The sequence below is a fragment of the Macrotis lagotis genome, chromosome 5, assembly GCF_037893015.1.
Source record: "Macrotis lagotis isolate mMagLag1 chromosome 5, bilby.v1.9.chrom.fasta, whole genome shotgun sequence".
Taxonomy (NCBI): Eukaryota; Metazoa; Chordata; class Mammalia; order Peramelemorphia; family Peramelidae; genus Macrotis; species Macrotis lagotis.
The window spans coordinates 68605606-68623730 of record NC_133662.1 but is presented as its reverse complement, the minus strand read 5'-3'; the positions used below and the strand labels follow the sequence as shown (position 1 = coordinate 68623730).

The 18125-nt window shown below is 36.8% G+C and overlaps 1 protein-coding gene across 1 annotated transcript; it reads right to left on the bottom strand.

Annotated features, from left to right (window-relative positions):
- Nucleotides 1-16789: 16789 nt before the first annotated feature.
- LOC141489751 (olfactory receptor 14A2-like) lies at nucleotides 16790-17719 on the bottom strand. Its single transcript, XM_074190201.1, has one exon. The coding sequence runs from the start codon at nucleotides 17717-17719 to the stop codon at nucleotides 16790-16792; it is 930 nt and encodes a 309-aa protein (XP_074046302.1).
- Between the last annotated feature and the right edge of the window lie 406 nt (nucleotides 17720-18125).

The following is an 18125-nucleotide window of genomic DNA, read 5'->3' as shown; positions in this document are numbered from 1 at the left end:
GCTGGTTCACGGGGGCTTGGGATCTCTAAAGGCTTTACTGAGTGCAGTTTCTCTGGCTGGCCAGTAGGAGGTGCTGGTTTCTTTCTGTGACCTTGGTTGAGAGGCCTTCTCCCTTTGCTTGAGGGGAGGAATTGCAGGTATTGAATTCTTTTGCCTTCAATCAATGGTGGGCTTTACCCTGTCCTGAGGTCATTCCTCAGCTGGGTTGGTTCTTTTGCTCACACACCTGGGCCTGAGGCAGAAGTAGTTTGCAATTGTTTGTTTTGGAGGAGGTCTCAGTGCAACAGAGGCATGGACTCAGAGTTTCTCAGACCGGAGGAGCCCAGTGATGGTGTACACAGCTCTCCTGCACCAGACCTCTCCCTGCAGCCCAGCCCCCAAGGACCAGGGGGACAGCACCAACACCAGCCCCTCTGCTTCCTCACAGACCCAAGCCCCTCTCATCCAGCCCCACCGCTGATCCAGCAGGTCTGGGCCCCCCAGATTCCTGGTTCCAATTCAGTTGTTAATCTGGCTGATCCGGGGCTGATCCTCCCTCTGAGCCTAGACTCACCTGCTGGTACTCAGCCAAAGCTGCTGTGGGAGACAAATGCTGAGATAGATATTCTTTCTCCTGGCTTTTCTTTCTGGGTTTTGTGGGTCGGATTTCTTTTAAGAGGTTTGTTTCATGTGATAGATGGGGAAGAGATCAGGAGACTTTAGAACTGTGCCTGTCTTCTCTCTGCCATCTTGGCTGGAAGTAATGTCCTCCTCTTTTAAGGAGATATTGTTTTTAAAGTATACTCTCAGAGTCACCGATAAGTCATGTGTGTCCATTACTTTTGGCCAAGTATATTCTCTCTAAAAAGTTACAATTCTTGAGAGTTCTGAGAATCTTTCTCCCTGGTGGGGATATAGCCAGTTTCATCTTATTGGATAGCATTTTTTTCTTTACCTTTTTTTTAACCTTTTCATGTATTGCTTGAGTTTCCTGTTTGATGTCCAAATTTTCTATTTAGCTCTGGTCTTATCATTAGGAAAAGTTGGAAGTCTCCTGTTTTGTTAAATGTCCATCTTTTCCCCTGAAAAAGAAGGCTCAGTTTTGCAAGATAGTGAATTCTTGACTGCATTCCAAGCTCCCTTGCTTTTTATATTATCACATTTCAGGCCCTTTGATCCCTTAATGTTGATGCAGCAAGGTCCTGTGTAATCCTTACTGTGGGTTCTTGGTATCTAAATTGTTTCTTTCTGGATGCTTCCAGAATTTTCTTTCATCTCATAGTTCTGGAATTTGGCCACAATATTCTTTGGAGTTTTCATTTTAGGATCTTTTTCTGGAGGGGATCAATGTAATATTTCAATAACTGTTTTTCCCCCTGGTTCCATGATATCAGAGCAATTTTCCAGCACTACATCTTGTAATATTGAGTCCAAGCTTTTTTTCTTTCTTCAATGTTTTCAGGAAATCCAGTCAGTCTTAAGTTATCTCTCCCTGGATCTATTCTTGAGGTCAGTGGTTTTGCTGATACCGTATTTTATATTTTCTTCTGTTCTTTTTTGTTTGTTGAGTTTCGGTTTTGTTTAACAGATTCTTTTTGTCTCATGAAGTCATTAGTTTACACATTCTTTTTTAAGAGAAGCATTTTCATCATTTACTTCCTGCAACTCATTTTCCAAATGATCAATTCTATTTTTGAAGGAATTTTCCATTTGCTCAATTGTAATTTTGTGAGAATAATTTTCTTTTTGCATTTTTTTCCAGTTGAGGATTTGAGAGAATTCTTTTCTTTTTGTATTTGTCCAATTGTATTTTCCAATGATTTGGTGTTTTTTGCTGTGAGATGTTAAGTTTCTCTTGCAAGGTGTTAATTTTCTTTTGAGTTTCTTTTCCTAATTTTTCCAACTTATTTTTTTTAAGATTTTCTAAGGCAATGGGGTTAAGTGGCTTGCCCAAGGTCACACGGCTAGATAATTATTAAGTGTCTGAGGTCAGATTTGAACTCAGGTACTCCTGACTCCAAGGCCAGTACTCTATCCACTGTGCCACCTAGCTGCCCCCCAACTTATTTTTAAACTCCTTCCTCATTTCTTCCAGGAAGTCTTTCTGGGCTGGAGACCTATTCATATTCTCCTCAGAAGTTCTAGATCTCTCTGGGTTAGGATCTTTGCTTTCTAGGTAGTTTTCTATGGACTCTCCCCCCTTTTCCCGCTGGTCTTTCTTCATTTTCTCAGAATCCTTTGATGGAGGAGGGACTGGCTCACTCAGATTTGGTTTTGAAAACCCTAGAGGCTTTGCTGACTTGGTTAAGTAACTCTAAGTGAGACAGCCAGCAGGGGGTGCTGGTTACTTTCTCTGGAGTGACTGTGACCTTGATTTGATGCCCTCTCTCTAGGTCTGGAGGGGGTGGGAGGCACAGCTGGATACTGTTATCCTTGAATAATTTGGGCAGGGCCCTGGAGTGAGGGAGTTAATCTCTGCATTCAGCTGAGAGAGGTCTGCTGCCCACTCCTGAGGCTGGTGTGGGGGAGGGGTGTTGTTGACAGGGCCTGATACTGTGTTTGTTTTGGGAAGAGGGCTCTGCTGAAAGTATGTAACTCACAGCCTGGAGCCATGTGAATGGATTTCCAGTCGAACTCTGCAGCTCTCTGTTCTGGAACTTGCCCTCCAGCTCCACTGGGACACCCCTGACCTCCACTCCTACAGCCAAAGCCTCCATGTCTAAGGCCAGTCCTCTGGCTTCACCCCACTGCCTCTGTGCTGGTTCTCTGCTCCCCACACCCCATTCACCCCTGGTTCCCTGAGACAGACCTTGGTGGTAGATGTTTTTCTCCTAGCTTCTTTTTCTGGTTTTTTTCGATCAAATTTCTGTTAAGAGGTTTCTTTCATATTATTCTTGAAGCAAAAACAGGATACCTTAGCATAGTGCCTGGTTTCTTTCCGCCATCTTCAACTTCCACAATTTTCTATCAACTTCTCTTTCCTCCCTGTTCCCCATGGCAGATTGTATATGGTGCAGTGGATAGAGTGGTGCAATGGATAGAGCCAGACTTGAAGTCAGAATGATTTGAGTTCAAATTTGACTTTAGTCATTTGCTACCTGTATAACCCGGAGAAATCATTTATTCTCTCGTCACCTCAATTTCTTCACCTCAGTACTTGAAGCAGTATTGAAATGGAGAAATATGACAAAATATCATCTTCCCATCTATTTTATGGAGGTGTGGATAGTCAACATACTGCACAAGATTTTGGACTTTTCCAATTTTTTGATTAGTCATGTTGATATTTTCTATTTCTCTTCTATTTTTCTGTCTATATTTCTTTTTCTCTATCTCTGTCTCCAACTCTGTCTCTGCTTCTCTGTCTCTTCCTTTTGCTATCTCTGTCTCTTTTTTCTTTTGAAAATCTTATTTCCTATCCTGGATAGTGCTCTGGAAGAGGAAGAAGTTTGGATGTCAAGGAATATTATGATGATGTAAAAAAATTAAAAACATCCAAAAGTTATTTTTATAATTTTTCAGAATTATTTACACTATCTTCTTTGTGTGAAATATTCTTGATATGATATCTTCCTACGAACTCAGTCTATACTAACCAGGATTCTCTGAAATACTTCCTTTCCCATCCTCTTATGTTTGGTGATTTCATAATATTGTATTTCATTCATGTAGTATAATTTTCTCATTCATTCACCAATCATTTAATGGGCCATCTCTTGTTCCCTCTTAGAATATATTTCCTTTCCTCCCCTCCCCAACTCCCAATTCTAACTCCCTTTCAGGAACAGGACATTTATTTGCTTGGAACTTTTCCATTCCTGGTAATATCCTCCCTCATACCCTTTATGCCTTCTTATCCCTGGTAATTTATTTTTTATTTTTTCCCATCCCTCATCCATAGTTTTTCAGGTTATAGATGTTAGGGTTCAGGGTTGGAGGTTTCACTATATAGAAAATAGATGTCTACAGATTTAGAATTGAATCATAATCCTGAGGTCAATTAAAAATGTAAAATCATGCAAGAGATGTTTTGATATTAGCCATATTAGTTTCTCCCTTCTAAATATGGCTTCACTGGTTTTGTTTCATCAGAATGTTTTTAATTTAATGTAATTGAAATAATCCATTTTTTCTTCCCATGGTCTTCTTTTTCCTTTGTTTGGTCATACTTTGGGAATGTTCATGTAAAATTTTCGCCTTCCATCAAAATTTTGAATTTAAAAGTTACCTCCTGTGGCCAAGATGGTGGAGAGAAGACAGGCACAGTTCTAAAGTCTCCTGATCTTTTCCCATCTATCATATGAATCAAACCTCTTAACAGAAATCCATGCACAAAACCCAGAAAGAAAAGCCAGGAGAAAGAACATCTACCTCAGGATTTGTCTTCTGCCGCTTTGGGTGAGCTCGGGCAAGTGAGTTTGGGTGGGTGAGTCTGGGCACAAAGGGTGGATCAGTCCCAGATCAGCCAGATTAGTGGCTGAATTGGAGCTGGGGAGTCTGAGGGCATGAGAAATGGACCTGCTGGATCAGTGGTGGGGCTAGACCGCAGGGACTTGAGTCAATTAGGGAGCAGAGGTACTGGTGTTGACGTTGACTCTCTGGAGTTTGCTGACAGGGCTGGGGGGAGAGTTCCGGTGCAGGAGAGCTGAGGACACTATCCCTGGCCTCCTCTCGTCTGAGGAACTCTGAGTCCACACCTCCATTGCATCTGAGGCCCCTTCCCAGAACAAACAATTTCAGAATACTTCTGCCTCAGGCACAGCTGACAATAGGGAGAGGAATGACCTCATCCCAGGATAAAGCCCACCATTGATTGAAGGCGAAAGATTTAGTAGCTCCAACCTCTCCCTTCAAGCTAAGGGAGAAGGCCTCAATCAAGGTCAAAGACATGCCAGAGAAAGCAACCAGCACCTTCTACTGGCCAGCCAGAGAAATTGCACTCAGTGAGTAAAGCCTCTAGGGATCCCAACACCAAATCCCTGTGAACCAGCCCCTCCCCAACTCAAGGTCTTAGCAAAATGAAGAAGGGTCAGTGGAAAGGTGGAGCCATAGGAAAAATTCTTGGAAGGAAAAGACCCTAACTCAGAGAGACCTAGAGCCTTTGAGGAGAATATGCTCTGGTCTCCAGTACAGAAAGACTCTCTTGAAGAAATAAAGAAGGAGTTTAAAAATCATTTGGAAAATTTGGCAAAAGAAATCCAAGAGAGGATTAATACCTTGTAACAAGAAAATAAATCCTTAGAAAATACAACTGGACAAATACAAAATGAGAATAAATCTCAGATCCCCAATTGGGCAAATGCAAAAAGAAAATAATTCTCTCAAAACCTCAATTGGTCAAATGGAAAGCTCTTTCAAAAGTAGTATTGACCAATTGGAAAAGGAATTGCAAAAGGTTAATGAAGAAAACTTCTCCCCCCCAAAAAAGAATGGAGTCTGCAGAAACTAATGACTTCATGAAACATTAAGAGCCTGTCAAACAAAATCAAAAAACAGAAAAAATAGAAGAAAATGTAAAATGCCTCATCAGTAAAACCACTGACCTTGAGAATAGGTGAAGAAGTGGCAACCTGAAAATTATTGGACTTCCTGAAAACATTGAAGAGAAAAAAAGCCTGGGCTTAATATTACAGGATCTAGTGATGGAAAATTGCCCTGATATCATGGAACTACAGGGCAATGTAGTTATTGAAAGAATACATAGATCCCCTCCAGAAAAAAATCCTAAAATGAAAACATCAAGGAATGCTGTGGCCAAATTCCAGAACTATCAGATAAAAGAGAAAATCCTGCAAGTTGTCAGAAAGAAACAATTTAAATATCAAGGAGCCACAGTAAGGATTACACAGGACCTGGCTGCATCAATATTAAGGGATAAAAGGGCTGGAATGAGATATTTTGAAGAGCAAGGGAGCTTGGAATGCAGCCAAGAATCCACTGTCCTGCAAAGCTGAGCCTTCTCCTCCAGGGAAAAAGATGTACATTTAATGAAATGGAAGAATTACAAGAATTCCTGATGAAAAGACCAGAGCTAAATAGAAAATTTGGACATCAAACAGGAGGTTCAAGAGACACATGAAAAGGTAAAAAAAAAGGGGGGGGTGGTAAAAGGGAAAAAAACCCTGCTATCCCACAAATTGAAATTAGCTATATCCCAGCATGGGGGAAAAGATTCTCATAAATCTTGAGAATGGTCACTCTAACAGAGAGAATATACCTAGCCAGAAGTGATGGACATTCATGACCTATCCATGAGACTGCTATCCAATGGGAGGTAACTGGCTTTAACCCCACTTGGGAGAAAGACTCTAATAACTCTCAAGAATTTTAGCTCTAATAGATAGAATGTACTTAGCTAGAAGTGACGGATACTCAGAATTTTCCATGACTCAGATAGAATGATTTTTAAAAACACTACCTCCTTAAAAAGGGGGACAGGAAGGAGATGGGAGGAGGGAGGGGATCAAATTTGGTAAATCTCATTACATTAAGAGGTACAAAATACCTATGGTAATAGAGGGGAAGAAGGGAGGCGATGAGAAATACCTAAATCTTCTTCTCATCAGACTTGGCTTAAAGTCAACCTATACATACTTAGTTAACTTAAAAAACATCTAACCTTTCAAGTATTAAAAGGGGAAAGGGGGAGAGGGGGATGGAGAAAGGGAGAGGGAGGAAAAATGGGTAACTAACAAAAGGAAGAGAAGGGAAAAGGGAAAAAGGGAAAGGGGAAAGAAAGGGGAGGGAGTGATATAGGAGGGCAAACACACTGAAGGGAGTGATATTCAGAAACAAAATATTGGGGAATATGGATAAAGGGGGGGGGAAATGGGGAGAAATACAAACAAAGGGAAGATATTATGGAAGGCAATAAAGAATTATTAATCATAACTTTGAATGTGAATGGGATGAACTCTCTCCTAAAAATGTAAGTGAATAGCAGAGTGGATTAAAAAGCAGATATGATTTCTTTCTCACCACACTCAATTTGGATCAATGTACAACATGGAAACAAAATAAGACTGATAGATTGCTTTCTGTGGGGGTGGTGGTGGGGGGAGGGAGTTAAGATTGGGAGAAAAATTGTAAAACTCAATTAAAATAAAATCTTTCTTTTTTTAGGTTTTTTTTGTAAGGCACATGGGATTAAGTGGCTTGCCCAAGGCCACACAGCTAGGTAATTATTAAGTATCTGAGACCAGATTTGAACCCAGGTACTCCTGACTTCAGGGCCGGTGCTTTATCCACTGCACCACCTAGCCGCCCCTCAAATAAAATCTTTAAAAAAATTTATCTCCTATACTAATTATGAACTTTGTTAGAGTTACTACATTTTATGGCAGTATAAATCTTGCCTGTATCCATCCAAGGGGCACTTGGCTTTATACCCTGAGGGGCAAAGGCGAAGGGACTAGAAAGCTTCCTCCTTTTTTTTTCCTTTGGGAAAAAATGGCATTGAACTAGTGTTTTATTCATTTTTGCTGCTTGACCCACCCCTAAAATTCTAGTCAAGGGGATAATTCTATACCTTAATGTGAGAATTAAATGAAATGTGAGGAATGTAGGGTATTTGATTTCCAATGAATGAAAGAGAAGATATTTATTTTGATTATATATATATATATAAATATGGTATTTTCAGTTTGATATATATGAAAGAGAGAAAGAGAGAGAGAGAGAGAGAGAGAGAGAGAGAGAGAGAGAGAGAGAGAGACCTATCTCTCACTCTCTCTATATACCTGTGATTGTGCCTATATGCAGGTGTGTTAGGGTGATTCTCTCTTTTTTTTAAGTTTTTTTTTTTTGCAAGGCAAATAGGGTTAAGTGGCTTGCCCAAGGCCACACCACTAGGTAATTATTAAGTGTCTGAGACCAGATTTGAACCCAGGTACTCCTGACTCCAAGGCGGGTGCTTTATCCACTATGCCACCTAGCCACCCCCCTGTTAGGGTGATTCTAAGTTGACCAAGGGTCTCTATCCTTTTTATAAGTGGCGTATTACTACACACTCCCCTTTGCTCTTTAGTATAATGATGTGGCAGGGAAAACATATTATTAGAGAAGGATATTGAATGGATTGTAACTCTGACCAGTGATTGGCATAAAGGGGAGGAACAAGCCTTTCAAACTGCAAATGAAACTGGACATTGTCATAATTTGCAGCCTTTTGCACTAGGAGAAATAGCCATCTCTAGAGAAGTTTATTAATAGAAACTATTTGAATCACTCTGGACTATGTGTTTATAATTGCAATCCATCATTTACAATAGAAATAATATATACATCTATACCTTAACGTAGAAGACTCAACACAAGCTTATACCTCTAGGCTTTAAACCTTCTTATCAAACTTGAATTATATAAACTATAAAAATGTGAACAGTGAGTTATCCCACTTATTCAAACAGAAATTTTGAATTTGAAAAATTATACTGATTAAATGAATCAGAAAAATAATGTATGAATATGCTCTTTAGATAGGAATAAAATATCTCAGCTTAATCAAAAAAAGGGAGAATTTGATCACACTGAATGGAACTTCTCAGTGACCCGTACAGATTCAGTCATTGCGTATACTTCCTATGCTTGGAGTCTTACTATTCTTTGTTAGACATTACTCTTTCATATTTCTCTGTTCCATGGATACTTGGGTGACCTGAAGTGTTATGTCTCTTGGGGGGGGGTTCTCTACTCTATTTTAGCAGTTCTCTATTTGTGATTCTTGTCACAATATGTATTTGTCAGTTCATTCATCACTGAATTTCAGTTTTCAACTCCTTTCTTTTTACATTGCCAAATTTCTTTGTCCGTTTGAGTCTCAGCTTGAAAAAATAATCTGAGATTATCCACATGTTATACATTTCTCTTATCCTTTAATTCTCAGTCCAGGCTTCAGACTATACATGTACTGCAAAGGTTAAGGAATAATTCCCCTTGCTAATAAAATTTGTTCCCCAAATTCCTTGTTGGCTCCTGGTGACTTCTCATTTTTATTCTCATACTGTTATTCTCTGGGTAACGTGCCCCCTTCATACCTGTGTCAGTACTCTCTGTGACAAGAGGCTGAGGAGCCTAACACTTTATTCCTCTCATTGTCTCTCCAGCAACCATGATCCCTCCTATATAGTTTGGATGACTTATTCAAATTTCCTGGACTATTATCTAAAATACTCAGTTCAGGAAAGACAGGTAAGCAAAAATCATTTACTCAGTGTTTACTATGTGTCATTATCTAAATACAAGGAAAAAGGAAACATTTGTTGTCCTCAAGGAATTTGAAACACCTAAAATAATTGGAGCATAGGACCTCAGACATTTTTTTGTTTTGTGACCCTGAACAAGTCACTTAATCCCCAATTGTCTCACAAAAAATTTAAATCATATAATTTAGAATTACTCTCATTAATATGTTTTTTTAAGGTGAGGCAACAGTTAATCTGTCCAGAGATCCTTTGAGAAATAAAGAGCCCTTAAAAATCATCAGTTTCAAGAGGCCTGTCTTTGCTGAAGCCTATAGATCCTTCCTCAAAATAATATCTACAGAAATATAAAATAAAATACATAACTAAATAGAAACCATCTGTGAAGAAATAAAATTATCAAAATCTTTTTTTAAACATTGATCTTAAATGCCCATCATTTGAGGAATGGCTGAATAAATTGTGATATACAGGTCTGGGAGAATACTATTAGACTTTAAGAAATAATGAACAGAGGTGGCTAGGTGGTTCAGTGGATAGAGCACAAAAAGAAATGAACAGGATTTTCTCAGAAAAATCTGGAAATATTTAAATAAACTAATGCAAGATAAAATGGACAATACAAAATAACAGCATAAAGCTACTGAATTCAAGTTTTATTTATCACAAAATTCATATAACTCCTCATCACTGCCAAAACTCCCATCCATTTACTTGTCTTCATCTATGTTTGTTTACAAATCACTGTCTTGCGTGAGGCTTTGATTGCTCTCCTCACTGTGTTCTAGTCTGTGGTTGACCACAAGCCCTCCCTGGGCAAGTCTGGTGTGTGGACCATTCTGCTCGGTCCATTCTGTTTCACAAACCTGAAGCACCAATTGTGTCTTCCTTTGAAATCAGTCACTTCTTGTTCATCAGCAATTCTTCTTGCCTCCTCCTGAACCATCTTTGTAGACACAGGAATTCCAATTTTGCTCTTCAATTACCTCTCGAAATTGATTTGCCTCTCATGGCCTTCTTCTGCCGTGGTGTTTTCAGTAGGGTTTCTTCTTCCTGGAACCAGTCTCGGATTGTTTTCTCAGTTGGAGGAGAACCAAACTGACATTAAGCAACACAATTTCCAGTCACTTTTGTGAAATGGATCACTTTTAACTTGAATTTAGTATTGTATGAAAATCTTTTCTGAGCCATTTCTGGGCAGAACATGGCAAAATGTAAACTAACATACTAGTAACAAATGTGAAATAATGAGTGAAAAGACAACAAGCACAAAAAAGCAGGAAATGCAAGTTAAAAAAAATCTACACCACTGTATAAGATACTCCCAGTTTTTAAATCCCAATTTTTTCAAAAAAGGGTGCATCTAGTGGAGGAACAAAATGTCAAGAATATCAAGGGAATTGGGGAGGCTAGGTGGCACAGTGGATAGAGCACCGGCCCTGGAGTCAGGAGTACTTGAGTTCAAATCCGCCCTCAGACACTTAATAATTACCCATCTTTGTGGCCTTGGGCAGGCCACTTAATCCCATTGCCTTGCAAAAATCTAAAAAAAAAAAAAAAGAATATCAAGGGAATTAATGAAAAAAAATGCAAAGGGAGTTAGGCTAGTCATACCAGATCTAAAATTGTATTATAAAACACGAATCATCAAAACTGTTTAGTATTGGCTCTGAAATAGACTGGTAGATAAATGGAATAGATTAGGTGCAAAGAGACAGCAGTAAATGACTATTGTAATCTACTGTTTGATAAATCCAAAGATTCCAGCTTCTGGAACTCTTGCTTTGATAAAAACTGCTGGGAAAACTGGAAGATAGTATGTGAGAAACTACAAATAGACCACACTCTATAGCAAGATAAAGTTGAAATGAGTATAGAATTTAAACCTAAAAGGTAACATTCCAAGCCAATTAGGAGAACAAGGAATAGTTTACCTGTCAGATCTATAGAAAGGGGAGCAGTTTATGACCAAAGAAGAGATGAAGAACATTATAAAAAAGATAATGAATACTTTTGATTACAATAAATTAAAAAGGTTTTGCACAAATAAAACTACTGCCACCAATATTTAAAGGAATGTAGTAAATTAGGGAAATAATTTTTGCAACTGGTGTTTCTGACAAAGGACTCATTTCTAAAATATAAAACGATCTGAGTCAAATTTATAAAAAAACTAAATCATTTCCCAATTGACAAATGGTCAAAGACTATGTAAAGGCAGTTCTTGGATGAAGAAATCAAAGCTATCTGTAGTCATATGTAAAATTGCTCTAAATCATTATTAATTAGAGAAATGCAAATTAAAGCATCTCTGAAGTTCCACCTCACAACTCCCAGATTGGTCAATATGACCAGAGAGGACAATGATCAATGTTGGAGGGGATGTGAGAAATTTGGGACACTAAGGCATTCCTGGTGGAGCTGTGAAATGATCCAACCTTTCTGGAGAGCAATTTGGAATTATGCCCAAAGGACAATAAAACTGTGCATACCCTTTGATTCAGCAGTACCATTACTGGGTCTATACCATGAAGAGATTATAAAAGGAGCCAAAATCCTATATGTACAAAAATATTCATAGTAGTTCTTTGTAGTGGCAAAGAATTGTAAATTGAGGAGATGACCATCATTCAGGGAATGGCTAAACAAATTGTGGTACATGTATGTGATGGAGCACTTGTTCTATAAGAAATCAAGAAGGACAGGATTTCAGAAAGCCTGGAAAGACTTACATAAACTGATGATAATTGAGATGAGCAGAACCATAAGAACATTATACATATTAACAGCAACTTGGGGTGATGATCAACCCTCATGGACTTATTCATTCTATCAATGCAATAAACAGGGACAATTTTAGTGAATTTGTGAAGGAGAATACTATCTATATCCAGAGAAGGAACTATGGAGTTTAAATGAAGATCCAAACATTATTATCTTCAATTTTTAAAAATTGCCTTATGTATTATGTAATTTCTAATGTTTTCTTTCTTCCTTTTGGATTTGATTCTTCTCTCATAACATTCTCAGTTTCAATCTATGCTTATCATGGATGCAAATGTAAAGCCCATATCAGAATGCCTTCTGTGGGGGGAGGGGGAGGAAAGGGAGGGAGAAAAATTATAAAACTCAAAACTGTAAAAATGATTGGTAGAAACTACCATTGTAGGTAATTGGAAAACAAATAAAATATATAACTAAAAAAGAGTTACAATTTTTTTTAATCACAAGGAACCATTTTCAGGATTTGAGAGATATTTCACAAGCACCTTATGAGGTAGATTTTTCAAGTTACATTATTACCATCTTCACAAGATACAAATATTCAAAGGAGTTATAGAACTTTTTAGTAGTCATGTAAGAAGTGTCAGAACCTAAATGTTAACCTGGACAATTGAATCCCAGCCTGAATTGAAAACTCCTCCAGATTCCTATACAGCGCAATACATGAACATTCTTTTCATAAACAATAAGTTTCTTCCTATTTTTCCAGAGAGATTGTAATATAAATTTACAAAATAATTTTAATGATTTCCACTTCCCTGATTAATCACCCAATCAATAAATGCATTAGCCTAGAAGAGTAGAGTTGTCATGCAAAGAAAGATTGTGGCATGAATTGGACACCAATCTGTGCCATTTAATTTTCTGTTCTTCTTTAATCAAAGACTATGACACCATTAACTCAGGGCAGAGATTTAGTAATGCAAATCTATTGTGAATTAGAGAGCAAATTCCCAAACCATATTTTTTTGTTATAGTTTTTTTTTTTTTATGAAGAAGACAGAATGGAGAATGATTGCATTCTGTGTTTTGATTAATTTTGCATGAGTGATAATAGCCATCTATCTTCAGGTAGTAGAATGGTGCAATGGATAGTGTACCAGACATGGACTCAGAAAGATCTGAATTAAAATTGAACTATCTGTATAATCCTGGACAAGTCACTTAACTACTGTTCAACTCAATTTCTTCATCTAAAAGGGAATGATAATATCCATTACCTCCAAGAGTAGTTGTGAGGATCAAATGGGATAATATTTGTGAAGTGCTTAATAGAGTATCTGGCCCATAGTAAGTACCACATAAATGTTAGTCATTGTTTTTTCTATTCTCCTATGCTTAGGCATGCCATTAAAAGGAATTTTTGAAGGATTCGTTGCCCTCATTAAGGATAAGTAGAAAGAAATTTGTTCTTTAATACAAGGCCTTTGTGTTTCCTCCTTTCACATGTACATCAGTATTTTAGACATTGTAATTTGTAGGAGGGTCAGTATGTGAGTTTTTGACTGTCCTTGCATGAAGATGCTTTCTCTATCTCTATCAGCTTTTTCCTTTTTAAAAATGGGATGTTTAGTCAAAATTTATTTTTAAAATAACAGGACTGTGTTTTTGTAAAAAAATTAGATTAAACTTGTAAAATGAAAATAACATTTCTTTTTCTATTGTTATATTACATAATAGAAATTATATATTATTATGTAATTAGGTGATATAAAATAGCAATATATATGAATATAATTGTATATATATATATATATATATACACATATTTAAATTTGGACCATCTAATATAGATAACTGTCATAAATCTCCTCTACAGAGATACATTTCACATTTTTAAAAATTTTATTTATTTTGAGTTTTACAATTTCCCCTCCCCCGATTTTACTTCCCTCCCCCTACCCCCCCACAGAAGGCAATTTGTCAGTCTTTACATTGTTTCCATGCTATACATTGATCCAAATTGAATGTGATGAGAGAGAAATCTTATCTTTAAGGAAGAAACATAAAGTATAAGAGATAGCAAGACCAGACAATAAGATATTAGCTTTTTTTCTAAATGAAAGGTAATACTCCTTGGTCTTTTTCAAACTCCATAATTCTTTTTCTGGATACAGACGGTATTCTCCATTGCAGACAGCCCCAAATTGTCACTGATTGTTGCACTGATGGAATGAGCAAGTCCATCAAGGATGATCATCGCCCCCATGTTGCTGTTAGGATGTATAGTATTTCACATCTTTTTAAACACCTCTTTGTACACAAAGATTTAGCTGAATAACTTTAAATGTACTCTTGAATGTGTCAATCTACTTTTTACAATTTGGAATTATCTCAATAAAATGACTAGAATCTTCATATAGTTTGCCCTAGTGATTCTGTTGCTAGGATTATGGACCCATGAAGCAATTTATAATAAAAAGATCACACACACACACACACACACACACACACACTCACACACATATTAGCACTTTTTGTGATAACAGAAAATTGTAATCAAAGCAAAGGTTCATTAAATGAGGAATAGCCAAACAAATTGCATAGCTTGAATCTATTTGAGTGTTACTATGCTGTAAGCATTGATGAAAGTGATAAGTACAAGGAAATATGGAAAGATTTATGTGATCTGATGCAGTTAAGTAAGTAAAAAAAGAAAGTAATATACACAATGACTATAAGCATTATAAAAAGTTCCTTTGAATAAATCAATAATGTATTTAACAAAGTGATAAGAAATTTTGTTTATGGAATAAGGAGATACTAGAACTTTATTCCAGTGAATAAGGTAGTAAAACAAAGATAGTCTCTATCTCCACTATTCAATGTAGTTGTGGATATGGCAGCAATAATAATAAGATGAAAGAAATCAAAAAAATAAATATTATTTGATTTCTTGTTATATTAGATTATAGAAATGCTTCCTCCTCTCTTTTTCTTCTTCCCTTCTTTCTTCCTTCCCTCCTTCTGCCTTTTTTTCTTGCTGTCTCTGTCTCTGTGTCTTTCTCTCTCTCTGTCCTGTAATTTCCTTCTCCCACTCTTTTTTCCTCTCCTTCCTCCCACTCTCTCCTTTTCCTCCTCTCTTTCTCACTGTTATATGTCATTATTATAAAGATCAATACTGTGTGAGATACATAACTTATTTTTCAACTATATTATTTCCACAGTGTTGTGGAAGTACTTCAATGCTGACTGAAATGAAGAAATATGAGTGATATTGCATATGATTTTGAATTTTTCTAAATTGTTGAGTAGTTGTATTGATTATTTTTGCCTCTCCCACCCCTGCTACGTCTCTGATTCTCCCTCTTACTCTGTCTGTTGTTGCCTTTGTATCATTTTTCTCTCTATCCCTGTTTCTCTTTCTATCCAGAATACTATTTGTTATTTGGGATATTGCTCTGGAACATGGATAAGAAGAAATGCCTAGAATAATATGATGTATAAAAATGTAAACATTGAAAACTCATTTTCACAGCTGAACAGTAGTTAGTATTTATGACACTTTTCCTTGTTTAAATTGTTCCTGACTTTATAAGTTCATTTTTCATCAATTCATGCTACCCAGGATTCACTGAAATCTTTTTCCATTTCCCCTATTTCTTTTGGTATAGTAATATTGCATTACATTTTTATAATTTGGATTGATTGCTCATTACCCAGCCTTTGATAGATATTCTATAGTACTGTAGATTACACTTCTCATCTTCATTTTTTATCTTTGCTTTTTTCTCTGTTGAGTCTGCTATATTTCTATATCCAATTCTTTGCATGGATTCAAGTGTCTTTTTTTCATAATTCAATTAAGAATGATGTTCATTTGATACCTTTTATGTATAGTTTCTTCATCCATGTTTGTATGTTCTACTTCTTGCATACCCCATTTCTAAGATGCAGATGGTTCCCTTCTATTCTTCCTTTTTTTTCAGCACTAGTATATTTTTTTCACCTTCCCTTTTCTATTTCCTAGTAAAAATCTTCAGAACAGAATTAATGCACCTTCTGTTTTTTCCTAATTAAAATCTCAAAATACCATTTTGTAAACATTAAAGTTCTGAAGGGACCCTTTTATTTCTCTATTAGAATGTTTTGCTCTTACAGCCCCTTACAATTGTTTACATAAAATTCCCCTTTTATGTTTCTCTTGACTCATGTTGCCCTTCAGATTTTCCAAATAACTTTGGTTTTCATCAGAAGTGTTTTAAAATCTTTTCTCCATTGAATCATTTCCCCCTCTTGTTATTTCATTTTCTAAGTTGTATTTTTTATTACTTTTTATTATTGTTATAATTTTTATAGTGTTCTGTATATATTCTACACATTTATTTATCATTTCTTTCTCTGGATGCTGATAGCATCTTTCTTCATATGTCTTTTATAGTTAGTTTGGATATTTATCATAGTCAAAATAATTTATTTGCATTTTTCAATTGTGGACTGAGTTGTCTTCTTACAAATTTAAATTATTTGTTTATTTGTTCTTTTGAAAATAATTTTTTTTTAGGTTTTTGCAAGGCAAATGGGGTTAAGTGGCTTGCCCAAGGCCACACAACTAGGTAATTATTAAGTGTCTGAGACCAGATTTGAACCTGGGTACTCCTGACTTCAGGGCCGGTGTTTTATCCATTATGCCACCTAGCTGCCCCTGAAAATAATTTATTGAAAATCTCAAAGTGAAAGCATTTTCTTACTAATGACTTTGTCATGGGCAAACAAGGAAAGAATTCAAGTCAGTAAGCACAGAAAGGCAACAACTGCTGATTTCCTTTATTTTCTTCTTTTAATAAAGCAGTCGTGTAAACATGGAAAAGACCTTAGTTTAATCCTTATGAGAGGTATTTCCTAGTTACTAATTTCCTCAGAGAACTCTTGATGTCCTTGTTCCTTAGGCTATAGATGACAGGGTTCAAGGTTGGGGGCACCACTGCATAAAATATAGACAACAATAGATCTAGAACTGAGTCAGATTCCTGGGGCGGCTTGAGGTAAACTGTGATAGCAGTTGTGATAAAGATCATGAGAACAATGAGGTGGGGCAGGCACGTGGAGAAGGCTTTTGACCTATCCTCCATAGTTGGAATCTTCAGCACAGTTGAGAATATGGGACCATAAGAGACAGCTATGGAAATAAAACATGTAATTCCAATGACAGTCCCAATAGCCATAGTCACATCTACACCAATAAGTATATCAGAGCAGGAGATCCTAAGTAATGAAGGGACATCACAAAAGAACTGATGTATCTCCTTGGAGTTACAGAAAGGCAAAGTGAATATACTAGCTGAGAACATAGCCCCAACCAAACCTCCATTGAGCCAGGAAGCAGTTGCCATCTTTATGCAAGTCACTCTAGTCATGATAACTTCATAGTGCAGGGGCTTGCAGATAGCTACATAGCGGTCATAGGACATCATTGTGAGGAGAAAAAGCTCAGATGCTGCAAATAAAATTACTAAAAAGAATTGTAATGCACATCCCATGAAAGAAATGGAATGGTTATGGCTCAGGGAGTTTGTGATAGATTTAGGAAGTGTAGTAGAAATTAGGCAAAGATCTAGAAAGGATAGGTGCTTCAGGAAGAAGTACATGGCAGAATGGAGATGCTCATCAAGAGAGATGAGGGTGATAATGAGCAGGTTTCCAGTTAGAGCCACCAGATAGATCAACAAGAAGAGAATGGCATGTAAGACCTGCAGCTCCCAGGTGTTGGAAAAATTCATCAGGATGAATCCTGTTACCATGGTGAGATTGGTCATGCTCTGGGAGTTTTCTTGATTGTCTGCACAGGAAAAAAAGAAGTAGTTATGAAATGATGCTTGTGTGTTTAGTCCCAAGATACTTTGGTTCAGGCCAACTCTGTGATCTTATGAAAATCCCAGTGCTTGATTTGACCATTTGCTAAATAAGGAGATGAACATCTTCTATAAGAGATTCTTAGTATTTGGTCCAGGAATTATTTTTTAACCATTTTTTGATATTTGCCATGGATGATTTCCTTTGGAATATATGTATTTTAATGGATACATTCAAATATATCATTCTGAAGAGGAATTGGTAGGCTTCATTAAAGCAGTCTTTACAAAAGACAGGTTAATAAGCTCTAAACTTGATGATTTTTAAATATTTAAGGATCTAGAATACAAAAGATTTGTGCTTCTAAGA

What these genes read in the sequence shown, in the direction of transcription:
- LOC141489751 (XM_074190201.1), bottom strand. Translation starts at nt 17,719, where the DNA reads ATGACCAATCTCACCATGGTAACAGGATTCATCCTGATGAATTTTTCC.